The following is a 27,500-nucleotide window of genomic DNA, read 5'->3' as shown; positions in this document are numbered from 1 at the left end:
CTTCTCTCTTAAGTAAAGTGGATTGCATAAACTCATAGGTTTAAAGAAGGCTTTGTTGCATGCCACAAGAGTCCGAAAAGAGCCTTCAAAAGGTTAGACTAGACTGGTGCAGGTAGCTCGATTGCTTCACTTGTGATTGAAACTGGCCCATCGTTGTTGGGAATGTCAAGCGGCGCTCCACATGTCCCATGTCCCGGGGCAGTAATGGGTCATAGAAAGATGGATCCCTTCAAAGGCTTTATACAACCTATCGCGCAGACACTGCTACATCTAACGGCTAGCTGTTTGGGCATGGGGGCCAAGGGTAGCCCCTAAGGGCTGCCCACCTTGTAGGCAAGGTCCCTAAGGCCTTATGGGGTGGCCCATAGGGCTGCTGCTTTGCCTATGTGCCCACATACAACATGTGTGCATGCAAAAAAGGTTACTGACATCTAAATCTGGTGTCCCAAACAAAGCCTTGTACACCTCTACAACATTCCAAAGGGTGACACTTGAGTGCGGGATATGCACTGCCTTAATGTGTAGGACATGCACACCTAACCATGACCATGTACGGGACTTGTGCACCTAACCATGGACTCTAAAGTGGATCCCTAGATGACTTGTCCCGGACTGGGCTCACAAGGGGCCAGTTACCACTCTAGGTCATGCGCCTGCTACACAGATATAGCCACGTGGCATCCAAGTGCGGGATGCATGTGACACTCATTTCCAGGCAACAAGAAAACATGTCATGTACACATGAATAGTTGTCAATGTCAATTTCTCATCTTCCATAGAGGGTCAAGTTGGTGGTAGATATTAATGTAGAGCTTGGAGGGCTATTGCATGGCAAATGATCAAGGTGCAGACAACAACTACAAACGTTGTAGTTTGCCAAGGAAAGGCTTCACAGTTGAGGATAGAGCTTAATTTCATCCAAATCACAAGTGATCAACCAGAAAGTTCTAGGTTGGTCAAATGGTTTACGTAAAAATCAGAAAAAGGGTTTCGATGTTATGAAAACCGAAAGAGCTAACAAGCTTTTCTTTTTGTTTAGCAAGCCTTATAATCTTACCAAGGTAATTAATGAGGTAGTGTATAAAATGGCTTTGCTACCAAGGGTGAGGGCTCATCGTGTTTTTTACGTCAATAATGTTGAAGGTTAGAAATAAAGGTATGAACTCATAGTTTGATTCAAATACAAGAATTAATTGAGCATGTTACCCAGGTCCTATAAAATTTCCAAATTGAAATCCTCAGATGATTCACCGTCAATACTAATTTGATGTGCTGAATGGGAGATTGTAGTGTCTGCCCCCCCCCCCCCCCCCCCCCCCCCCCCCCCCCCCCCCCCTCCCCGACTAGCCTTAGGCCCAGGATCCTCCCATAGTTACCATTTTTCACCGCCCGTAGGCCCATTTTATCTGCCCGTTAGGTGATGCCACCGAGGAAGCACTTTGTGGGCTTTTGAACCCAAAACCTCTTGGTCCTAGGCAAACACCTACACTTGGGCTATCACCTCATTGGCAAGATTGTGGAGTCTCTTGAGAGACACTTCCTTGAATTTCTTGGGAGATTGTAGGTGGCTCATTTAGTGTGGGCCGATTTCCTCACAAGTTTAGGGGTGGAGCTTGTTCCTTTAGATGGATGTCTAGAGTGGAATAAGTTTTCCCGTGAACTATCTATATCAGTGGCACTATTGGCATCCTCCTTCACAGCTGATGAGGGCTGGTATGTCACATGTGGTTTGGGGGATCATTTTCACATGGTGTATGGCCATGCTAGGAAGCATGGATTCAAGCTTCATCGCACACATATAGTGCTAGTTGATGTAGGTTATGTGTGCAACAAGTTTAAAGGTGGATGGAATATGTTGTTATGGCCCTCAAGGCCGTAACATGGTTTACAATTGTATTTGAGGTTTGGCTTATATACCTATGGCGGCTGTAACAGGGAGTGTATCTCGCGGACAATTAACCATTAACTGAAATAACCACACACAGCGTGAAAAATGAAACCACTTTATCTCAAGACCATAAACAGTGCACTCGTGGCCAAAGATGGTCGACCTTCAACATGCACACGTTGACACACATCCCCCCCTCTTCTTTTATTACTAAAAGAGTGTTAATTTTTTGTTCAAGCTTGGAATGAATAGGAGCTACCTGCTTTAGCTCATTTGCATTATCCAATTACAATTGAGTGACGAAAATATTCAAAGAGGAGTATTGGTGTACTGGATCATTTGCCACACAAATAATCACATAATCATGGACTTACCCACTACCGGAGACAAATTCTCACTTTCACAAGGTATTCTGGTTCTCCCAAAAGCTTATAAAATCGATCCATTGCGTGAAAGTTTTCAAACTTGAAGCATAAACAGGTATTTGCTGATTTTACCTTCTTTTTTTAAAAACGCTTGTGTAGTGGTAGAGCAGCCCCTCACAGCTTCTTAGGTCAGACAGCATTAATGAATCTGCAAAGCAGCCATAGAACAGGCCAATCAGCAGAGTTACAACTCAAAATAGAGGCCAGAAATCAGTCTTAGAAAATCATGTACTTGAATGCCGTGATTTATGACTAAGAGTCATTTGGCTGGACTCCTAGGCAGGGTTTCACACCCAGGGAGCTGGATAACATGTATACAATGCTTGAAAGATGGGCGAATTATCGGAAGACCCAGGCAAGGGGGTGATGAGCTCATCTTGATTCTCCTTACGAGAAGAGCATTGTGCGGTAGTAGTCTTCCAACCTGCAAATGCATTCTGAATGTTAACTGTCCTTACATTCACAACTGTTTGGTCTTACTTCAGTATCTTTTTTTCTCATGTGTGCTAGAAAGTAGTATCTTTTATACTTGCCCTTCTTCTGGGGTTTGGAAAGTGAGAAAAGTTTGAAGCATGTAGTTTCTGAAGAGTAAGAAGAGTCTGGTTAGATTAAGCTTTCCCACGTAAGTCGGAATCTGAGATCTAACCAGTCAAAAACATTGATGGTTAGGTTGGGTGGGTAGAGTTTGATGCTAAGTTGAGATGATGCTAACCTATGCTAAGTTGCATGTACTGTTGTGGCTTCTTCTCAGGGTGAAGAAGGTTCTTTATCACTAACCACAAAGGAGCCTCTTGCTACTTCAACCAAAGGTTTTCCGTTGAATTACTGTGCAGGATTTCGGCCTTTCAGTGCATGTGAAACAGGTTTTAGTAGTACTGATGGTATGCTTTTTTATTTACATGATGTAGGATTTCTGTATCTCAGAAAATGGTAGAGTTTTATCGATTTTTTCTAAAAATTCATCTCACAGTCCAGCTGTTGAAGCTGCAACCTGCACATCACAGAATCTTCTTAATATTTTTTCAAGTGTCCTTTTTACCCATGCTTTTGAAAATACCTGTAGAAGCATCCATTCTTGTCTTTTAAGTTTGCGGATGACTTTTTCTAGGTGCAAACTCTTGCTGTTTAACCTTTCTGATGCCATGTCATTGGTATGAGTAACAGCTAGGGCCGCGGGGCTTCCATCGCTCTGCATTCTTGTGGCCCAGCCGCAGAACCTTGACCAGGAGGTGGTGGTTCCTCATCTCGTTGAGACCACCTTCGTTCAGCATGTGGAGTACTCGGGGCTTCCAGGTTAGTGTTTCATCTGCAGGCAGATGGGCCATGATGTGGCTCTCAAAGGAGTACATGGAGCTCCTACTAGCGATTGTCCGCACCTTGGGACAGGTGATTGAGTCACCTCCTTCAGCCACGGGCACAACCAGGGCCGCAGGGCTTCCGATTCTTCGCATTCTTGTGGCCTAGCCGGAGAATCTTCCCCAGAAGGTGGTGGTTCCTTGTCTCGTCGAGATCTTCTTCCTTCAGAGTGTGGAGTACTTGAGGCTTCGGGGTTAGTGTTTCATTTGCAGCCAAATGGGCCATCTTGCCCGCAACACCACTCCACTCCCAGCCAATCACTCAGACCTTAGGTGGCTATGGCTCCAGGAGTGGAGCTGTAAGGTCTCCACGACTGAGCCCAATGTTTACCTGACTTAGAATCGTCGAGATCTTCTTCCTTCGGCATGTGGTGTACTTGAGGCTTCCGGGTTAGTGTTTCATCTGCAGGCAGGCTGTAAAGCCCCCATAGGACCACTTGTTACCCAAGTTAAACACACACGGTTAGTACATATAGGCAAACTTACCTCCCAACCACTGATTCCGTTACGAATCACCCGTGAGCCAAGGGCTAGGGTTCCACTCTCACAAGCCAAGCCAGTCAGCCCTGGTGTTCCATACCACCAGAGCCTATCCTAAGGGGCCTTCGGCAAGGCCGCCTGGGAATCGCCACATCCATGGCAGGAGTCCGGTCTAGGCACAGACCAACAACCAACTCAATGATTGAATGAATAACAATAACCCATAGGTCACTTACATAGTGAATACTGCCGCTATAAATAACAATCCAGCTATAAATAGCTAGTAGTCACTTATATAGTGACTACTGCTGCTATAAATAACAATCCAACTATAAATAGCTAGTAGCAATGGATTATCACTTATAATGAACCCTAGCCACTTGTAATGTGCATATGGCCTTCTCCTAATCCTAGGGCTCCCCAACCCTAACCAGATTAGGCCCTAATCCCGAGGATTAGTGTTAGGTACCTAACATACTTCCCCTCCTAAGACCAACTTCTCTTGAAGTTTGGCTATATGACTGTAGAAGGCCTATACCCCCGGCACATGCAACCGTGCCATTGAGAGGCAACGAAGTACGAGCCCCAAGAGAAGTTAACCTATCGTAAGATGTCTAGAAACGGACGTAATAATAGGGAAATTGTTACTAGTAGACACAAAGGGGGAAGTCGCAAAGGTTTATATCGTAGAATTGACTTTTGACGGGACAAGATAAACATTATTGGTAGAGTAGCATGTATCGATTTCCTCTCTAGGAAACAAAATCAGGGAATCTTTGCTCTAAACTAGTAACGGTCTCCCAAGTCGAGTCCACTTGATCTTATACTCAAGGATCGACTTATTCCTAAGCTTCCTCTCCCTGAAACACAGTATAAGCTTTGGCATGTGGAACAAAGGCCAAGTCCTCAGCCTCTACTAGCTCTTGAGATGTAACTATGTTATCCTCAGCTTCCAATTTCTCCTTGAATCTACTCACATGGAAAACTGGATGAACTTTTACATTAGGAGGCAGTTCTAATTTTATAAGCCACCTCACCAATCCTTCTCAGGATCAGATAAGGTCCACAGTACCTAGGGGACAACTTCCCAACATTCCTCATCCGTAACGTTTCAGAATTCTTGGGTATCCTTAGATAAACAAGCATTCCCTCGGAAAACTCCCTCGGCAAATGCTTCCTATTAGCATAAAACCACGTTCTGTCTTGAGCACTCCTGATAGATTCCCATGCACTGACTAGCATTTTTTGTATATCTGCGAAGAAATCCGTAGCAGGATCAATCTTTATACCTTAAGTCCTGATACAGATACCAGAGATATAGATTGGTAACCATACATTAGCATAAACATCATAAACGGATTGTAACCAGTAGCCGAATGCTTAGCACTATTGTAGGCAAACTCGACCATTGGGATGTGTCGCTCCCAATCAGATGGTCGCTTGGAGACATATGCACGAAGCATATCCTCCAGAACCTAATTCACCCTCTCTGTCTGCCCATCGGATTGAGGATGATCAAAAGAACTCATGATCAACATTGTCTCCAATTTCTGGGAAACTAGCTGCCAGAAGTGTTGGAGTCCTTGTCATGCACTATGTCACAAGGCAACCCATATAATCTGAACAATTGCTCAACAAACTGCTGAGCCAAATAAGATGCTCTCATGGTTGACCTTGTAGGTAAAAACCTTGCCATCTTTGTCAGCTTGTCGATCAGCACCCAGATAGCATCATGCCCTCTACTGTTGGTGCATGGTAACTTGATAATAAAATCCATGGAAATGCTTTTCTACTTCCCAAAAGGGATCTGCAAAGGATGTAACAATCTTCCAGCTCTAAGATAACAATCTTCCAGCTCTAAGTCGCTCGGCCTTATTCACCTGACATTGATGACACTTCACCACATAGTCTTGGACTTTCGCCTTCATTTTAGGCCAGTAAAACATCCATTTTACTAAATCATTAGTCTGGTGTACACCTGGATGGCTTGCTGTAGGAGAGTCATGACATCTCGAAGAACCTTCCTCCATATCTAAGCACAATTCAGTGCATAGACTCTATCGTCGTGGAACAATAATCTGTTCCGGATCAAATACTGGCTACCAACCACCCTGCCAGATGGTACAACCCTTGAGTCCTGGTCTAAAATTGTGGAGCTCTCTGCCTAAACCTGCAACCAATACCTATTGAATTGCCCATTGGTCCGATATAGCCCTATCAAGGCATCATACAAGCCAGGAATAATCTCGGCGAACTCAAAAGATTCACCTCTCCAATCCGAACTACCCTTCTGATAATGAATCTCCATATCAAAGACCTGCATAAGCTCTGCCCATCGTTCCTCCCTCCCTCTCAACTCAAGTCTATCACAAATGTACTTAATCGATTCATGGTCTATCAAGATAGTAAATTTGGCTCCATACAAATAATGTCTCCAAATTTTCAATGTGTATCACCACATACAATTCTTTAGCTTGGGTATGCTACCTGACATGGCTATCATCAAGGTTCCTGTTTTCAAAAGCCACAAGTCAGCCCCCTGGAATAAGGCAGCCCCAATCGCATAATCACTGGCATCAGTCTCAACAACAAATGGTTGATGAGGATCTAGTAAGGCTAAAATAGATGCCTCTTTCACCTTAAGCTTGAGAGTCTGGAAAGCCTCGTCATGCCTCTCATTCCAGGTAATAGGACCCTTGGACTTACGTTCTTGTCCTTTGAGAAGGTTTGTGAAAGGAACAATCAGATTTGAATAATCCTTCACTGACTTTTATAGAAAGACGGGGAATCCCAAGAATGCTCAAATTTGCTTCACTGTCCAAGGAACTGGCCAATCCAATACCTTTTGGATCCGGTCAAGATCAATGCTAATACCATCTTGATAAATCTGATGACTTAGGTATGTGAGCTCTTTATAGATAAAGTCACACTTAGAAAGTTTAGCATACAGTTGTTCCTGTCTTAGAATCCCAAGACTACCTTGAGATGCTCAACATGCTCATCGAGAGTACGACTATAAACTAAAATGTCATCTAAGAAAACTACAACGAATTTCCCTACATAATCTCGAAGGTGATCATTCATCATTTGTTGAAACGTGGCAGAAGCATTCGTGGGCCCAAAAGGTAATATGAGGAACTCGTAGTGACCATATCGCGTACAAAAACTTGTCTTAAAGACATTGTCCTCGGATATAAGTATGTGGTTATTGTATGTGGTGATAGCCAGTACGAAGGTCAATCTTTGTAAGCTAGGCGGCACCTTGTAACCTATCTATCAAATCACCAGCTTTGGGAAGAGGATACCTATTCTATATTGTAACTTTATTCAACTTTTTATAATTCACACACATCCGCCAAGTACCGTTCTTCTTGTGCTTCAAAAGAATTGGAGCTCCCGAGGGAAATTTCCTCCTGCATATCTGTCCCATCCCGAGATATTCTGACAACTGTCGGGCAATCTCGTCCTCTTCTAGCTAGATCATCCTGTAAGGTGTGATACCCACAAGTTGAGACCCTGGAACCAATTCAATCTTATTATCTATTGACGTACTGGGTGGTAAAGCATAAGGCAATTCAGCAAGAAAGACATTGGCAAAATCTGTCTTAATGTCTTCTAAAGGCTGTGTCTCCCAAGTATCTAACTAACCGTATTCAAACTACAATTAACATCGTATGAAAGGGGATCAAGAACACACTGATACACCTCATAATCTAAATTTCCAGTAATATTATGACGTTCTACTGAATTTACAAAAGTAGAGGTGGGACCGCATAATCACCCTGAAGACCAATAGGGAGACCCTCCATAACAGGCGACAAAGTATGACCCTTCCACTCGACATGAACATCATGGCTGTAAAACCATTCCTTCCCTAGAGTAACATCAACCCTATCTAGATCCATAATCAAGAAATCTAGGGCTTCTCTGTAATCTTGGATGAAGATCGACAATTGAGAAATTCGCCGGTCCCAAATTTGTCCATGCTCCACTGCCAGGTTCACAAATGATCACTTGGTTGCTTCTCCACTCTCAACTTTTGCACAAGTTTTGCATTAACGAAGTTATGAGGACTACCAGCGTAAAAAAGGATGTGCATAGTCTTCCCTAATACAGATCCATACATCCGTATAAGATCATTGGGACTGAAGACCGTCATGTTGAAGTTACATATCATGCGGGCACTATGATCTAGAATTGTAGTATCAACGGAAGAAATTCTAGGGCTACCTTTTACTTCGGTCACTTGAGCTGCCTTGGATGCTTTCTTCGCGTGGGGATAATTCGCTCTCGTATGGCCCTTCTGGCCACAAATGAAGCACCCGTCATCTTGAAAATTTTGAAGACCTTGGTGGCTTTTCTTCTCTTTCTTTGGATCTGAACCTGAACTTACATTTACGTCGGGAACCCTCTTCTGAGCTGTCTAGAGTGAGATTTCTGAGAGACCGGTTTCTGATTTTCATTCCTGAACTGCTGCAGATCAGCCTGTAAGTCGACCCAAAGTTTGGCCATTTGCTCTTCAAAGCAAGATTTTTTGACCCATTCAACTTTCTCCTCTTGCTCAACCTCAATAGGCTTCCTGCATGGTTGAGGGTTATCCTCATGATCCGACAGGTTGTCATTAAAGCGAAGTAGAATCTCCATGGAGGATGAAAAAGGTAGTACTGCACGAAAACTGTGTACCGATTCTGAATTTCAGAAATTAAAGAGAGGAATTAAAGCGAAGTAGAATCTCCATGGAGGATAAAAAAGGTAGTACTGGACGAAAACTGTGTACCGATACTCCACGCACGAGAGTTGGAAACCATATTGTGAAGCCTCGCAATAGACCGTTTCCAAGGTTTCGTCACATCCGGAGAAGGGAAGATGAGTAAAAGATCCCCAATCACATGGTTTTATAAATAGAAAAAACACCCATGTGCAGGAGGGTGCCTTTAATAAAGTAACTAAAAGGTACTAGTCCATCCACACGTGTTTTTCAAAAGAAAGAGGTGCTTGCATAGGTTTCCATGCTGATGCTTTTTTTAAAAGAAAAAGCCACTCCAAAAAATACCCTTACGCTCGCCAAAAATAGCATGACTTTCTTTGTGGGCTTGTCTGCAGCTCAATTGGGTGCCTGTACAGTAGCATGCACGGCTGAGTTCCGTACACAGTACTCGCACACCTGCTCAGTACCCTTTCTGCCCCCTTGTCTTTGTGCTGCCCTGGTGACACCTAGCCTGCTGACCTGCTGTTCTGCTGCACCCGCTGTTGACAGCCCACCATCACTCAAAGAGCACCACCACAGCCTGTTTAGCCAGCAGTGCGCAGCACTGCTGCTGCCTAGTGTAGGACTCCACCCCTGTAACCTGGCTGCCCAGCTTGTGTACACAGCACACACGTCAACAGTAAAAGTGTTACATCGCATCCTCACTATAGCCATAGGAGAGAGGGGGGAAGAAAACTTGGCTCAAATTCACCACCCAACCATAGAGATAATGAGTGTGTCTACACACACTCACCTAGTTATGTGGCCTGTCCATACAACACTGGCCGGCCATATGGCCGCCCGCTCACCCAGCCATTTCGCTCTATGGCAGTTCTGGCACTTTGACCACTAAGTATCTCACCCCTGAATCCCACTAGCTCACATCGGTCATGCTCCGATGCCCAAACTCTGCTAGTGGCTGAGCCGTAAGCGTATTACATGCTACATGACATTACCTCGCCCTTTAAGAAGAGTTTTCGTATGTGAAAACAGTATCAACTTGAATGGAGTAAATCCGGTCAATGAATGTTTCAAATTATCATATAGGCAAACTCCAAACGTGGTAGATACTCCTTCCAATTGGATTGCCTTTTAATCACATATGCACAAAGCATATCTTGTAAAAGCTGGTTGACTTTTTCTCTGTGACCATCAAGCTTCGGATGGTCTGTCGTACTCATACTTAGAGTAATATCCAACTTTATGAAGGTTTCCCTTCCAAATGACTATCGAACTTTCTATCTCTATCCAACACTATATCTACAGGCAAGCCATATAGTTTGTGGAGATGTTCAATAAAGATTCTAGCAACCAGAGATGTTTTCACATCTTTTTAATTGGAATAAATTTGGCCATCTTGGTCAACCTTACCCCTCTTTTTAAGAAGAGTTTTGTCCACAAAACAGTCAAAAAAGCTGTAAACAAGTGTATGTGTGCAGACCATATGATCATCTATGCCTGTAACTTTCCTAAGTACTACGACCAAGGAAACATGCAACGCTAGTGTTTCATTCGGAAACACTAGACCATAATTGCCACTTGCAACTATGAAAGATGTCAATGAAACACAAACCACTACTAAGGCATCGAATAGCATCATGTCTTTGTATACCCGAGAAGTTCTCAAATCCTCAAAAGCTTCATAATGAATGTTCTCCGACATCAAAGGCATTTCTTTGCACGTTCTACAATATCAAAGATATTTCTCTCTTGTGGTTAACCATTAGAAACCACATGGAGTTCAATGCAACAAGTTTGTGCAACTAGTACAGGTCTTTAGCAAAGTGTTCTATGATGTGGTAAATTTCAATTGACATTATGCATAGTCTGGGGATAGCTACACTTTCCCCTCTCAAAAAGTCTAACAAACACAATCATGGTTTATAAAATTACATTGGATCCAATGACAATAAATAACCATGCTCGTCTAGAATGAAGTACTTCTCACTTTAATCATGTAGTAATCCCAATGATAGTAAATAACCATGCTCGTCTAGAGTGAAGTACTTCTCACTTTAACCATGTAGTAACCCCATCTCATACTGGTAATGCTCCACTCATTTCCCAGTGCCTTACAACTGGTAGGTTCTATAAGGACATGAACTTTGCAAAACAAATAGCCCAAGTAAAATAAGAATTTACTTTCTTATTCGTGAAAGTGATTCCATACTTCCATAATTTGTATGGTAGCAATCAAACATGCGCTCAAAAATGAACACGAGTGTTGGATATAGGCGAGTCTACACTCTGTGAATGTTGTAGGGCATTCCCCACATATACTAGTCTTACTGCTCACAAATGGTTCTATAACACTCTCAGACTAGAAACCACTCTGTCAGCACTAGTATATGATCATGGCTATGCTACCCAAAGCTTCTTCAAACTCTGTCGTTGGATGTCTCCCCCACAAAAGGCTATCAAGTGAGTCTCTAAGCTCTATCTACGCTTGATCACTACAAGACAAGCGAACAAACACTTCATCACTACGGAAGCATACAACCAAATAGCTACAAAATCTCAAGCATATGGATGACTATGCATTCAAGCCTATGGATGTTTCCAACTAGATGAAGTGTGTAACATTGTATATGCTACATAGTTTGTTCCAAAGTTCAAAATGGCTATAATTTTAAGAACTAGATCAAGTTCCACAACCTCAAATATTCAATCTTGAGTATTTGTGAGAACAATTCGATAAGGTCTCAATGGCCCACTACATAAATTGGTAATCAAGCCAATCTATGAAGATCTTAAAAACTAGCCACATAGGGTGGCTTTAGAACAAGGACTCTCCAAGGCACTCCCATCCTATCGGACAAAAGGAGCAATGCCATATTGCAAAGATAGGTAGAGTAGCTCCGTATTCTATTACAAGTCACGTTGAACCATTAGACAATTAACATCATCAACACCCAGGTTCCTATATGTTCGGTAAACTCTGAACTCAAAGATTGCTATGGACCTCACTCTAAGGTTACTACGAATCTTAGAATCAGTTGATCACTACGGACCTTACTCTAAGATTACCCAAACCTTAGAAAGAACACAAAAGAGAATGGTCAAGAAATGAAGCTAATAACCTCAATCAAAGAGTCGAGCGAAGCTAGAGCTTCCCCCCTATGCGACTGAACCTGCCCGCCCCTCCTCCTTCGCCTGTGCGTAGCCTTCCTTGCTGCTGCCGCAACAACCCCCCCCCCCCCCCCCCTCCTTTGCCTCCCCTAGCGTCCCCCCTTCCTCTTTGCCTTCGCTTCCACCCTTGCTTTTGCCCTTCCCTCTTGCGCCTCCCCTCTCCCTTCCGCCGCACTCCTACACCACCCGCCCCTCCCTCTCTTCCCTCTGCGCCTTCCCCTGCTCCTCTGCCTTCGGCGCGTGCCTCCCCCCTTCCGCCTCCGCCGGTGCCTCTTCCCCCCTTTTTCTTCTCTCTGTAATCCCACCCTCTTCTTTCCTCCTCGCTCTCCCCCTCCATAGCCTCACCGCTTTCTCCGTCTTCCTCCGTTTTTTTTTTCGTTGTCCCTTCCATCTTCATCCGGCAGCGTCTTCAGCTCTTGGGAACACCGACCCATACATACATATCAAGTTGGCAGGACTGAAGAATGCCATGTTGAAAATACATTCTATGACCTAAAACACTAGTATCCACGGAAGGAATTTGAGGGTTACTCGTTACTTTGATCAAATGAGTTGCCTTGCTCTTTGCCTTTGGACTATTCTCCTTCATATGATCTTTTTGACCGCAAGTGAAACACATGTCCTTCCTAATGTTTTGAAGGGTCTACTGGTGCTTCAGATCCTTCTTCAAATTGGATTCACCCAAAACCGGGGTTTCATTCTGGGGAGCCTTCTTAGACTAAAACTTTTGTTCAAGCCTGGAAGCCTAGACATAGGTTTTGGTGGTTTGAGGTTTCTTAGGGACATTTTTCTGAGTTTGGCCGGCCATCGTCTCCTCATAAATCCTTCTATATGGGATGGCATCTTGCAGTTGTTGAAATATGTAAGCTTGGTTTATGCGTGTGTGGGAAAGTACCCTAGGGGTGCAAGATATTGTGGAAAAATAAGAATGCCACATATGATATTGTATGGTGTGTGAGTGCTGACCAAAAGAGTGGAAAAGAGTGTGCCACATGGATGCACACATGTAAAGTGAGATGAGGGCTATCTATATTAGAAGCCTCATTGTATGGTTCATTAACATATGCAATAGAATTGAGTGTTGAGTGTGCTACTCTCTCTCTCTCTCTCTCTCTCTCTCATGGAGTTTTTGGTGTGATTTAACCCACCTTAGTTATGCTTAATCTCTATGTTGCTAATCACCATGATCAATTCCATAGTAGGGATTTTAACGTGGTATCAGAGCTAGGATGGACTCTTGATAATGTTGAATATCTATGTATAGTTTTCTTATTTGAGAGTTCATTGATTAAGCATATTGTATGATTTTGCATCTTTTATTATGAAAAGATTAAGCACACTCATTGTCATTAGTATTGCATTTGGAGAGAGATTATGGTTTTGGTCATTGAGAGTCTATGGAGCCGTCGCTATGGAGATTGACATGAAGATTTTGCATATTGGGGGTGCAAATGGAGTACATATCGTCAGCAAGAAGATGCCCAAGAAGATTTATGACATGGAGGTTGCAAATGGTTATGTGGGCGTCAAGAGAAGCTGGCAAGGAGATTTGTGGAGGTAATTTTGTCATATTGTCACCGTGCATCTTCTTCTTGATGCACACACATGAACTCCCCCTCAAGTTCACCTTTTGCTTGCCACCATTTGACAAGCACGCATCTCCATACAAGATGCATGGGATACGCAAATCCCATACGTAACAACCCTTCACAAACATGAACATTCTTCCATGCCCATAACCAAAATTGAGGCAGACGGTGGGCATGATTGGTGAAAGACATTGGAGCTTACACGTGGTTGGCACCTGAGGTTTCTTGCGAGAAATCCATGAAGTTCGAGTGCCCTTGAAGATGGTGTATGCAAAAGAAGCATGCACAATATGGAGCTCGACGAAGGGAGCTCATTGCGGAGAATTTGGGCATAGAGAGCGGAGACAGGGTCCCGGGTGGTGCAGCCAATTCTCATACCAATCGACAAGAAGGAGCATGCATAATGGAGCTCAGTAGGGAGCTCATAGTGGCCAAATGGGCGGTCACATTTAACCTCAAGAAAGAGGTTGAAAAGATAATTTTTGTTGCAGCAGGAGGAGCTGCAATCTTGGCATACCAAAATGCCAAGAAAGACTCTTGAAAGTAGCTCACAAATGCAGCCATAGAAGCTATGACAAAGTGTAAATTGGAGGGCATCAAGTGCACTAAGCAAAGCTGCACTAACACCACCAATGGGTGTACTAAGAAGCTTGAATGTCAATGAGTCAAGTGTTGGCCCAAGTGTCAAGTCATGAGAGCAACAGAAGCCGACTCCCAACAGATGGTATTTAAGAGAATCTAGACTGAAGACGACGACATCTATAGTGCAAGGTCGTCGACCGCAGTATAGTAGAATAGTCGCATTGCAGAGAGACAAAGCTGAGCTGTAGAATTAAAGCAGCAAAGGAATGGCAAGATCCCTATGGAGAAGCTGATGTGAAAGCTTCATGGTGATAGAATGGCAACGGTGTATGCAAGAAGAGCAGCATTGAAGCTCGTAGCTACGGTGGTCGTAAGCAGCATCAAGTATGTTGAAAAAGAAGACCTGCAGAAAACGGGGCCCAAACTTGCAAAAAGGCAAGTACAAAGCAGCTGCAACAGATTTTGTAGCTATGGTGGACCTGCAAGAAAACACAAGAGGCTATGGAGAAGTGGTTGAAGAAGATCATCTAGAGTGGGTCCCACTCGGAGTGTGCTGGGCGCTAGCATGTGAAGTGTAGGCAACTGGGGCAGGCTGCCGACTCGCTGAGTCCGGAAGAAGTCATGGCAGAGATAAGAGTGCAGGTCACGTAATGCTGGCTGTGTCACCAGTGGGCAGTTTGTCAATGCGTAGAGATCTGGCAGACATGAGGATACTTGTTTGGTTTGGGTGCATTCACACGCCAAAGAGACGAGTTGCATGAGAGCAATGCTAAATTGTATGGGTGATGGGTGAGTGAGATGCACCTCGCTTAAGAGGGGGTGTTGAAATATGTAAGCTCGGTTTATGCCTGTGGGAAAGCACCCTAGAGGTGCAAGATATTGTGAAAAGATAAAATGCCACATATGATATTGTATGGTGTGTGTGTTGACCAAAAGAGTGTGCCACATGGAGCATACACATGTAAAGTGAGATGAAAGCTATCTATATTTGAAGCCTCATTGTATGGTTCATTAACATATGTAATAGAATTGAGTGTTGAGTGTGCTACTCTCTCTCTCTCTCTCTCTCTCTCTCTCTCATGGAGTTTTTGGTGTGGTTTAACCATAGTCACAGGGGACGGAGGGGACGGAGGGCCGGGACGCGGAAACGCCATCCCGAAACGACTTGGCATTCCAACATGGAATGGGGACAGGGGGATGTCTCGGAGGGGATGTCTCGGACATCATTGTCACCAGGGGACGGCATCCCGGGAACGGCGGAACGGCCTCTTCTTGTTGGGGACGGGTCTGGAACGGGATGCCCAGAACACCCAGGTGTTCTTTTTTTGCTATTTTTTTCGCCTTTTTTTTTCGTTGGTTTTTTTGCTGTTTTTTTTTTGTTTTTGTTTTGGGGGGGTCGTTTTTTCAGACGTTTTTCGCCATTGCTTCTACCCTTTTTATCCTGTTGACACTACCCATTGGCGTCTGTCCGACTCTGTGGCCTGACGTCACCCGTGGGGATTGTGCTGAGAGCCGCCTATAAGGCTTAAGCTCTCCTCTCTCTCTCTCTCCCACTCTCCCACTCTTGGCCAGCCGCCTAGGCCCTATAAGGCTTAAGCAGCAATCTCTCTCTCTCTCTCTCTCTCTCTCACTCCCTCACTCTCTCACTCTCTCTCTCTCAACCCACAAGCTTACTCTAGTCTCTAGCCTCTTAACTTTCAAGCGCCTTAAGAGCTCTCTCTCTCTCTCTCTCTCTCTCTCTCTCAAAGGTGCTTGGCCTTGCCACTTAAGCCTTAAGCTCTCTCTCTCTCTCTTTGTACTCACTGTCACTTTTGTACTCCCCCATATTCATGTATTCATGTACCCCATTTTGACTAGTAGCATTAGCTTCCCACTCTCTTCCAGACAGTGTATCAGATGTCACATGGTTGTAACTTTGGTCTCATAGGTCACTTTGGCCTTTTGAAGATGTTAATATAACATTTCATTTCTCTCTCTCTCTCTCTCTCTCTCAAGAGGCTATGTACTGGGAGATTACGGCAGAGGATGTAGGGTTGCAGACAGTGTATCAGATGTCACATGGTTGTAACTTTGGTCTCATAGGTCACTTTGGCCTTTTGAAGACGTTAATATAACATTTCATTTCTCTCTCTCTCTCTCTCTCAAGAGGCTATGTACCGGGAGATCATGGCAGAGGATGTAGGGTTGCAGAGATCAGCATAGGATGAGGGGGAGATTACAAATATGGCAGGCATTTTCTCACACTCGGGAGTGCACATGGGTTGATCATATACAATGGCTTATCAAGATGGCAAGGATCAGATGCTCTCATACACTGGAACTCTAAAGGGGGAGCGAGCACAGTGGACTACTTGATGGGATCTCCTTCATTGATACCTGATGTGCGGGGTTTCACAATTTCCAGTAGGCCCATTGGCATAGCAGCCAATCATGCATACGTGAGTTTCACACTAGTAGGTAGATCCTTGAGAGATGGGCCAGCCACTCATCTACCTAGGTACCCGAGATATCAATTTACATGTGAGACAGTTGGGGTTTATCGAGATGCAGTATCTGATGGCTTGTTCGCTTTAGACCTGCATAGCCCTCTAGACGAGATCACGAGAGGATTGGCAGGTGTACTACATGCATCCGCCCATCACAGCTACAGCGTGAGATTGCCATTGGGTCTCACATGCATAGACAGGCTAGGATGATCTTTCGGCGCCTTGTGCGGAGGAAGAAACGAGACTATTTGGCTAAAGCTAGAGGAGGAGATCTACCAACTCTTCCTGGGGAAGGACAGCAAGAGAGCATGGAAGATGTTTCAGGAGAGACAGTTTGGTACTCCGATTACTGCACTTGAGGCATGCCATACTTATGCTAGAGAGCTATATGATGCACCAGGACAGATGCACCAAGACAGCCCCCACCCCCCCTCCACTGGGAGCTAGACTGGCTAGCAGCACCTTTTTTACTATGCGGATGGTGCTAGATGCGATAGACAGGTTACAGAATGGAAAGGCACAAGATCATGATGGGCTAGTTGGAGAGCACTTCTCATATGCACGAGACACTTTGGCTCCGCTCATCGTACATGTGTTTAATCGTGCCATTTGTGAGGGTTTCCCGACAAGCTGGACAGAGCATATCATTGTACCACTCTTTAAGAGTGGGGACCCCATGGTACCAGGCAACTACAGGACGATCATGATTGGTCATTACTTGGCCAAATTATATGGCTCTATATTGGAGTCGGAGCTGAGCCGATGGGCAGAGAGGCATGGTCATCGAGCACATGGACAGACTGGCTTCAGGAGAGGATTTACTACCTTGGATCACATACTGACACTTCGGGCACTTATTGAAGAGGGCAGGGCATAGAAGAGAATACTGCTGCTTTGTGGACTTCCGCAAAGCCTTCGATACCGTACCACGTGCCAGGCTTATGCACAGATTGCATGACATTGAGGTACCCGAGGATATGAAGTGGGGGATATATGCTTTGTATGAGTCTGTGAGAGGCAGAGTCCGAGCTCCAGGTGGACTATCTGATAGGGTGACCTTCACGATAGGGGTGAAGCAGGGATGCCCGCTATCGCCCACCCTCTTTGGACTGTACACTGATGCGGTCTCTGATTATGTAGACAGATTGGGAGGCCCAGGAGCATGCCTGGCAGGGGTGTTGACACCCATCTTGTTATATGCTGATGATATTGTTCTAATCTCAGACTCTCCGGAGGGATTACAGAGACACCTGGATGCATTACAGGCTTTCTGTGCGGATAGAGATCTGACAGTGAACCTTGGGAAAACCAAGGTTATGGTGTTAACACCACACAGGCATGGGTGACGAGATTAGAGCCTCAGTTCACTTTCCGAGGGGAACCGGTAGAGTACGTCAGGTCATATGTCTACTTGGGAGTTACTTTCACAGGACCGCGTTTCTCCCTGAAGGAGGCAGCAGTAGCTAGATTAGCTCGAGGGCATGCAGCCTTGGGGGCACTTGAGAGGCAGTGTGCACACATACAGTTTCAAGAGCCACGCACCAAATTGTGGCTATTTGATACGCTTGTCACACCGACCCTCCTGTGAGGAGCTCCAATTTGGGGACCGAGTATACATCACAGATCTCAGAGAGGGACAGATGAGGGATGGAGGCAAATGGAGAGACCACTGATTATGATGATTGCCCGCATGATTCGGAGCAAATCATCAGTACCACATGAGATTGTTCGGGCTGAGCTGGGTGCTCCACCAGTAGTAACTGAGGCCCTATTCCAGGCAGTTACCTTTTTACAGCGGCTATGGGAGCTCCCTCAGCAGAGGTACTCCCGATTGGCATTGACCTCATCCATACAGTTGGCAGAGGATGGAGATACTCATTGTTGGTACGCTCACATGAGATCATGGTTTGACCTACATGGTTTGTGGATAGAGGCACTACCACCCTTTCAGTACAGTCCGGATTGTCCATTTTTGGATCTCACCCGCTCAGAGCAAAACCGCGTGATCAGGATGGATATCATCACAGTGGACACAGAGAGGACATGGACTAGCCCCCTTGAGCCCTTGGGCACGAAAATGGCTCATTACAAGAGCCATTTTCTACACCTCTCACCGGATGATTTTATCACCCGCCTGGCGTACATGGATGTACAACTATCACATGGGATACGTTGTGCCATTGGACAGATCCGGACCTCATCACACTAGCTGCGGATTGAGACAGGCTGATATGTGCATCAGATCGTGGATGACCGTATTTGTCAACTATGCTACCAGGAGGTAGAGACAGAGGAGCACTACATTTGCCGATGTACAGTCTATTATGAGATCCGAGGGAGATATCAGTGCCTCTTCTGAGAGGGTTTTGGGCCGTTACGCAGGGTCATGGAGTTTGAGGATCAGAGATGCCTGGGATTGTTTCTACTTGAGCTCAAGAGACACAGAGAGACCCTCTTGGCAGACAGGAGGCCGAGCCATGATGTACCTAGACAGAGGACCCTGAGAGATTTCTTCGGCACCAGCACCAGCGACCCAGCCCACACACCTCCTGATACCTCCTCCATTGGGCCATCAGGGCACCGACCATGCTCCCAGGGAGTCACCACTGATAGAGCAGTTATCTTATGTCGTGCTTGTCGGCCATGCCCACCAGGATCCCAACCACGGCATCCTCACCATCGCCAGATCAGAGCCATTATTGCTCGGCATCGGAGGCGCCTACCTCGCTTCTACGACCTCTCCATTCTAGACAGCCCCATGGATTAGATACTTGATCTAAGGAGAGGGCTACACTTCAACTGATCAGCATACATTGATCTACCTGATATACATTTTTCAGTATTTTCCAGTATTTTCTACTCAGTATCATCTCGGAGTCTTATAGTTCTGTTTTTATAACTGTAGGACAATCAGTTCATTGTACTCTTTAGTCTCATTTTGTTCTCTTTGATGAGACACCAACTTCAGATGTACTCTCAGTTTTGGTCTCATAGGCCACTATGGCCTCTTAGAGACGTTAATATATCATTTCATTTCTCTCTCTGCTCAGAGAGTCTATTATCAGGAGTAGACGCCCGACCGGCAGGGAGTCCACACAGAGATATTGACTTCTTTAGAGGGACAGGACACACAGCCGACAACTCAGCAGCAGGCACCCCGTGGGACTCTAGTTGAGAGAGCTATCCAGTTGGGCAGACGGATCTTCACATCGGAGACGGTGCTTACACCGGAGGATTTAGAGCATCATTGCGAGGCATCGGGCTCATCTGTCCAGGTATCTCACTATGACAGATATCCAGGCCATCCGGCAGAGACCCATGATAGAGATCCTAGGATGATTACCATTCCAGCCATATACAGTTATACTGTTGTACTCATTGTCACTTTTGTACTACCCCATATTCATGTATTCATGTATCCATGTACTCATGTATCCCATTTTGACTAGTAGCATTAGCTTCCCACTCTCCCTAGTTGCTGCTTCCGGATGCTCCTTGCTGATGTATTGTAGGACTAGATACTTACCTTCAGTTCTTTCTTTTCTTTTCCAGATAGTGTATCAGCAGATGTCACATGGTTGTAACTTTGGTCTCATAGGTCACTTTGGCCTTTTGAAGACGTTAATATAACATTTCATTTCATTTCATTTCTCTCTCAACTTTCACACCCTCTCATGGCATCTTCTTCACAAGCAGCCTTCGGCTCCGCACGTGGTGGTGCTAGAAGAACTGACGATCGGTCATGGTGGGAAGAGGTTAATGCCCACCACCCTGGAAGTGGAGGAGGATCACGCCCGTGGTCTTGCAAGCTGTCCCTATAGGTGGACGAGTGGGTCAGACAAAGTGAGAGCCCACCTTATGCATGAGTCCGGGCACGAGGTTCGATTTTTCACGGGAATCACATCGGAGAAGAGAAGGGAGCTTCTTGAGCGCATTGCCGGGCATGAGGCTTTGAGGGCTGCAAGGCCGGCATGTGTGGCTGTGGATCCTGCAACATTTGTGACACCACCTGAGGGGTCTGTTTCAGGGTTAGGGGGTGCATCTACCACATCTACACCACGGCCACGTGGTGTAGGTTCCTTTACGATGCCCACACCCGTGCGGCAACCGAGTACACTTGAGGGAAGTTGGGATCCTAAGAAGAAGGAAGAGGTTGATACAGTTGTGGCTCACTTCTTCTTCCATGACCATATTGCTTTCCATACTGCTAGGTAAACCTTGACTCTTCCCTCGTGACATGATTTTTCCAAGTTTCATTCTTGAAAGTTCACTTGTTTCTTTTTGTAATCAGATTCGAGTACTTCAAGGCTATGGTGAAGAGGATTGGGGAGTATGGCCCAAACTACACCCTCCCATCATTGGAGTCTTTGCGCACCACATTGCTCGACAAGGAGAAGCGCCTTGTTGAGCAAGGTGCAGAGAACACAAAGCGGCTATGGGCAAAGAATGGAGTGTCACTCATTGTAGATGGATTGAGTGACACACGAAAGCGGTCCATCCATGGTCTCGCTGCATATTCCCATGGCGAAATGTACTTTATTGCTTCACATGATGCCTTAGGGACAAGGAAGAGTGTAGACGTGCTTGCAGCAGAGTGGGCAAGTGGTATTGAGCTCATGGGCCCGGAATGTGTGTTGGGTTTTGTTTTGCAGATGGCGAGGCTGCAAATAGGACAGCTGAAGTTATTATTGAGGGCATGTATCCACACATGACTGTGTCATATTGTATGGCACATTGTTTGAACAATCTTTTAAAGGATATTGGAAAGATGTCATGGATTGAGCGTGGTGCTTTTGGTTGTGCGGATGCACAGGAGGATAGGTTGAAGGTTGGGGTTGCTTTGTTGTGGGAAGACCATGGTTCAGATGGGCCTGAGCTGCAACACTTGGCTATCCGCATTCTTAGCCAAGCTGTAAGCTCCTCTTGTTTGGAGCAGCTTTGGAGTTCTTACTGCCATATTGCATCAAAGAAGAGGAACCGCCTTGGTGTAGAAAAGGCCAATGATCTTGTCTTTGTAAGCGCAAACTTGCGAATGCAAAGGCAAATCCCTTTACCCAGTGGGAGATGGAGCAGGAGGAGGGAAATGAGCAAGTGGCGACACAACAGAGCCCAGAGGACGATGCCACTACCTTTCAGACTGGTCATGTAGGCAGCCATGATCATGACGCCAATACTTCTCATGCTCCAGCCTCCAATTGAGCATTGCAGGCTCTATGATTTCTCATTTAGCTATGTTTCATTGTTTTAACTTTTGCGTCTTGACTCAGCACTTTATGTTCATTGTAGACACTAGTCTTTTGTTATTTGATAGTGATCATCATTCCATGCTTATATATTGGTTTGAACTTTGTCGGTGTACTTATTAGGGCCTGTTCGGTGTTTGCGCGATGTATTGTACATTTAAAGTGATGCCTTGAAAGTTCAAAGTGTAAAAACATAAATGTTCTTTTATTTAGTGTGCTTTGTAGTCAATAAATTGCATATTCCATATGCCGTCCCCATTTCCTACCTTTTGCCATTTCCCATCCCCGTTCCCCGTCCCATGTGACTATGGGTTTAACCCACCTTAGTTATGCTTAATCTCTATGTTGCTAATCACCATGATCAATCCCATAGTAGGGATTTTAACAGTAGTGTATTGCTATGATTATTCTTTACCTAGAGCTTGTGTTTGCATGCCAACTCGCGGATAAAGAACTGACACAATGTTGTCGCATCCATGTGTGCCACTTGGGATTGCAACTCTCTACATCTCTATAAGTATGTGTCGAAAGACATGTTTTTCATATCCAAGTCTGTAAACTTGGCCACAATATCAAACTCATCCTTTACCTTGAGAAACTCATCTCGAAACACCGTCTCAAACTCCGCCCAAGTAATAAGTTTATTCCTAAGTTCTCTCCACCATGCCTTGGCTTTTCCCTTCAAGAGACCACTAACCATCTGGATCTTCCAGGCTTATAGGAACGGGTGGAACTCAAAGTGTACGTTACAGCTCGGAGCCAAGAATCAACCGCTTCCTAGGTCCTCTTCTTTTGTTCACCCGCAAAAGCCTCGGGTGTGAAAGAAGGAGCTATTGCTGCTGGCCCTTGCAGGGGCCGCTGCACTAACCACTTCATGCTGCAAAAGCCGGATATCTTCCTACAAATCAGCTTGGAGTTTTGCAATCTTCTCCTCAAAGCAAGTTTTCTCTACCCCTTCTACCTCCTCCTGCTACTTCTCCACTTTTCCCCTAACCCTTGAGAATGATCTTCCTCATGCTTGGAAACCTCATCAATGAATTGGAGTCGTGCAGCCATGGTAAAGAAAGAAAGGAAGGTTTGCTGTTGCAAGATACCTATGTGCAATGTGTCCGATTCTGAAATTTAGAAAAGCGGGAAAAAAAACATACGCTTGATGCGAGACACTGGAGAGGAGAGCTCTTTGTCGACCAAGTGTGTGTGTAGTGGCCAGCGAGAAAGTTGAGAGGCACCCTTTTCTACTCGCCTTTTTGTCTTCCTGTCCATGCTCTTATTGTAATGCTGGGAGGTTACAGCCAGTGTTTTGCTACAGTCAGTCCATCTCTCATCGCTAAAGCTTGCTTTTGCTTCACTATTCTCCCCAAGATTCTTGCACGGGTCTCATATGTATCTATTTGGTATGCATTTGAGGCGTTTTGAGTTTTGATTTTGAGTGCATTGGTAATCCTCAAGCAAAATCTCTGCTTTTAAGCCATAGGGCAATTGGAAGCAGGTTTGTGTGAATAGCTTGTAGTGTCCTGCTTTTTGAGCTAGAGGTTGACAAGCTATATTTATGGGTTCGTGACGAGTAATGGCTCAGAATTAGTGAAGCCGCATGTATAGCTTGGACCTTACCCTCCACCTCACTTAAGGAGAACAGTTGGGAAAGCATTGTCCACAGCTCAACAAGGTCAAGCCCGAAGTTGAGAAATTGTGTTTCTCAGGGACACAAGAAGACTATCATGCAGCGGTCTTTGCATGCCAAGAGGTTCTCTGTTACGCCCCTATAATGACGGAGGGAGGAGAGCTCTAGAACACCACCCAGTCATAAGGAAATGAGGATAGGGATCCTCAGTGCCGGACATATATAGTGGCCTGCCTGCCCACACATGTCCGCCCGCCCGCGGCCCCCTCTTCCCTAAATCCCCATGCTCCGGTGGACGGTCTCGGAGGTCGGTCGAGATCCCCACGCTCCGGTGGACGGTCTCGGAGGTCGGTTGAGATCCCCATGGCCGCTATACGAGCTATGTAACATTTCTCTCCCCTTAAGAAGAGTTTTCGTCCGCGAAAATGAACTCCGTAAAGTTCTTGGTTAGCGTACTCAAGCGTTCCTACAAGGACGCCTCATCTTCGCGATCTTTCCACTTAACAAGTGCCTCTCGGTACACAGTGTGCCTCGTGTTCCGGTCTCTAAATCCGAGAATCCTCTTCAGTTCATGTGGAATAGATGGTGGTTCTATCAACTCCGCCAAAATGCTTTGGGAAACTGCGTTCTCCCTATGGTTAACGGTTTTTCTCAACCTACTAACATGAAAAATAGGATGAACTCGAGAGCTCACCAAAAACTCAAGTTTGTACACTAATCCACCAACCTTCCTAAGGATTTTAAAGGGACCGTAGTATCGAGGCGGAAGTTTTTCACACTTTTCCGTCTTTAAAGTCTCCGACTTCGCAGGGACTTTCAAATATACGAAGTCACCTTCTTCAAAGGTTCCTTCTCTACGACCTGTCTACATATGTCTTCGCACAATCGTGTGCGCTACTTATGCTATCTTTTGCTGCTTGTAGCATATCTTGCATGTTTTCGAGGAATTTCTAGACAAACTGCAACTTCTCCTTCTTTAGCCCTATGGCTATAGGAGATCTCGGCTGAAAGCCATACATCAACATGAATGGGCTAAATCCAGTCGTGGAATGTTTTGAACTATTATAAGTAAACTCCAAATGTGGTAGATACTCCTTCCAATTGGATTGCGTTTTACTGACATACGCCCGAAGCATGTCCTCTTACACTTGGGTGACTCTCTCGCTCTGACCATCAGAATGCGGATGATCAGCGATACTCATACTCAGAGTAGTGTCCAACTTTTTGAAGACTTCCCTCCATGGTCACCATGAAACTCGTTTCGGTGGCTTTGAAACTCGTTTCACGTTTCAATATTGAAACGTTTCATGTGCACATTGAAACCATATCGTTTCATGTGGGGAAAAAGGTTATGATTTTGTGTGCTTTTTAGCTTTTATAATTCTTTATCTTTCCTTCTTTTATCCTATTTGTTCTTTTCTCCTCTTTTGTATGTCTTCTTTGTTTACTGAGGATAAATATGCTAATATCATCTTATAACTATTGGCCAATACCTTCACATTTTATGTAAATGATCGTTTCGGTCCAACGTTTCATTGTCCGCCTACCTGGTGTTGAAACGTTTTGTTCCAAAATAAATCTTTTCAGCATTGTTTCGTTTCGATAGTGAAACTTTCACGGTGACCTTGCTTCCCTCCAAAAGTGACTATGGAACTTCCTGTCTCTATCAGAGACTGTCTGCGGGCAGGCCATATAGTTTGTAGAGATTTTCGATAAACAACCTAGCTAACTCAGGTGTTTTCACTGTCTTTTTAGTAGGCATAAACTTGACCATCTTGGTCAATCTGTCAACCACTATTCAAACCGAATCATTTTCTCCATTCGTTCTACGTAGACCAATGATGAAATCCATGGAAATACTTTCCCATTTCTCTTTGGGAATATCCAATGGATGAAGCTAACCTCCAACCTTGAGGCGCTCATTCTTATTGACCTGACACTTCTTGCATGCATTTCAACATGAAGTCCTGGACATCCTTAAACAAACTAGGTCAATAAAATTGTCTTTTGACTAGTACATACATCTTTTGTATCCGAGGATAATGAGCACTTGGACTATCGTGACTTTTTATAAAAATTTGGACCTAAAAATCACCAACAACTGGTATGCAAACTCTACCTTTGTAGAGAAGGTACTCATCGTTAATGGAATAGTGTCTATACTATTCCCTCCGACGAAGTTTATCACCCCCAAGTGAAGTAGTGTCCACTGATTGTGAAGGGTCTACCCCCGAGCCCTCCGTCTCAGTACATAACCCAAGAGACTCGTCTAGTCGCTCCGGACCAGCACTTGCTCCTCTTCGCGCAGAAACCTCAACTAATCTCTCTGGACTAGTACTCCTTTCTAACAAGGGAGGTGGCTGTTGCTATATATAAGTGCGGCCACATACAGCGCGCCACACTGAAAAAGATGAATCATGCTCACATTAACCACATAGTGATTCCAAGAGTTTACACTTGGAGGTGGTGAAACTCAACTCGTTCGTCATCGGGGTGTGGCTTAGCACATCCGCTACTACATTAAATTTACCTCTCTGGTAACGGAGTGTAAGGTGAAACTTCGTGTAAGGTGAAACTTCTGTAGGATCTCCGTCCACCAAGCTTTTCTACCCTTTAACTTACTCTAACTCGAAAGCCATTGGAGACTTTCATGATCCGTCCAGACCTCAAACGTAGCGCCATATAAATAATGTCCCCACCTTTTTAGAGCATGAATAATAGCAAGCAACTGTCGCTCGTAAGCCGAGTAGTTACGTTGGGCACAGTCAAGCTTCTTGATTTCAAATGCAAGAGGGCATCCCCTTTGCAATAAAACCGCTCTAGTGGCCTCCCCACTAGCATCTGTCTCTAAAACAAATGGTTCATTGGGGGGTCCACAATGCTCAATATTGGTGCCGTCGTGCGATGGTCACCTTGAGCTTCTCAAAACTTCTTCGTTGAGGATCCCTCCAACGAATAGTTTTATCCTTTGTCCTCAACTCATCGGTTAAGGGACTGCGATCTTCGCGTAGTCCTTTACATACTGTCGGTAGAACCTCGACATACCTAGACAAATCTGCAGGTATTTGAGATTTCTAGGTTCAAGCCATTTGACAGTGGCATCCACTTTGTCAGGATCCATTTACGTACCATCTGTGAAGATAATATGGCCTAAATAGTGGATCTTCGTAGCAAAAAATTCGCACTTGGATTTCTTCTGAAATAGCTTATTTTCCTGAAGGATGGAATATTAAGTGTAAATGTTGTAAGTGTTCTTCTTTCGACTTACTATATATGAGTATGTCGTCAAGGAAAACTACTAAGAATTTTTCAAATATGGACGTAAAATCTTGTCCATCAGCATCATAAATGTCGTTGGAGTATTCGTCAAGCTGAACGGCATGACAAGGAACTCATAATGTCTAAAACGGGTCCTAAATGCAGTCTTGGGAATATTTGTTCCCTGATCTTAATTTGGTGATACCACGATCTAAAATCAATCTTAGAAAAGTATTTTGCATCATTAAGTCGGTCAAACAACTCGTCAATGCGTGGCATTCGGTATTTTCTGTAATCGTAATTTGATTAAAAGCACAGTAGTCTATGTACATCTTTATAGACCCGTCTTTCATGTCCATACGAATTTTCTCAAATAATAGACGTAAAACCTTGTCCATCGGCATCATAAATGTCATTGGAGCATTCGTCAAGCCGAATGGCATGACTAGGAACTCATAATGTCCAAAACAAGTCCTAAATGTTGTGTTGGGAATATCTGTTCCTTGATCTTATCTTGGTGATACCTCGATCTAGGATCAATCTTAGAAAAGTATTTTGTACCATTAAGTTCATCAAACAACTCGTCAATGTGTGGCATTGGGTATTTATTCTTAATCGTAATTTGATTAAAAGCTCGATAGTCTATACACATCCGCATAGATCCATCTTTCATTTTTACCAAAAGAATGGTTGATTC

The 27,500-nt window shown here is 44.7% G+C and overlaps 1 protein-coding gene across 4 annotated transcripts in view; it reads left to right on the top strand.

Moving 5' to 3' along the window:
• Nucleotides 1-27,500, top strand: part of LOC147607734 (anthranilate phosphoribosyltransferase) — a 76,292-nt gene that overhangs the window by 46,843 nt on the left and 1,949 nt on the right. For 2 of the 4 annotated variants that reach the window (XM_086790727.1, XM_086790724.1), the window contains exon 8: nucleotides 3,065-3,176. In XM_086790727.1, the coding sequence (XP_086646853.1) occupies nucleotides 3,065-3,176 (112 nt within the window). Of the gene's footprint in view, nucleotides 1-3,064; nucleotides 3,195-27,500 lie in introns of all 4 variants that reach the window. The other 2 variants (XM_086790725.1, XM_086790723.1) reach the window with 1 other exon arrangement.

The sequence above is a fragment of the Cibotium barometz genome, chromosome 55, assembly GCF_041138505.1.
Source record: "Cibotium barometz isolate CiBa-2024 chromosome 55, ASM4113850v1, whole genome shotgun sequence".
Lineage (NCBI taxonomy): Eukaryota > Viridiplantae > Streptophyta > Polypodiopsida > Cyatheales > Cibotiaceae > Cibotium > Cibotium barometz.
The sequence above is the reverse complement of the archived record's forward strand: the minus strand, read 5'-3'. Positions and strand labels throughout refer to the sequence as shown.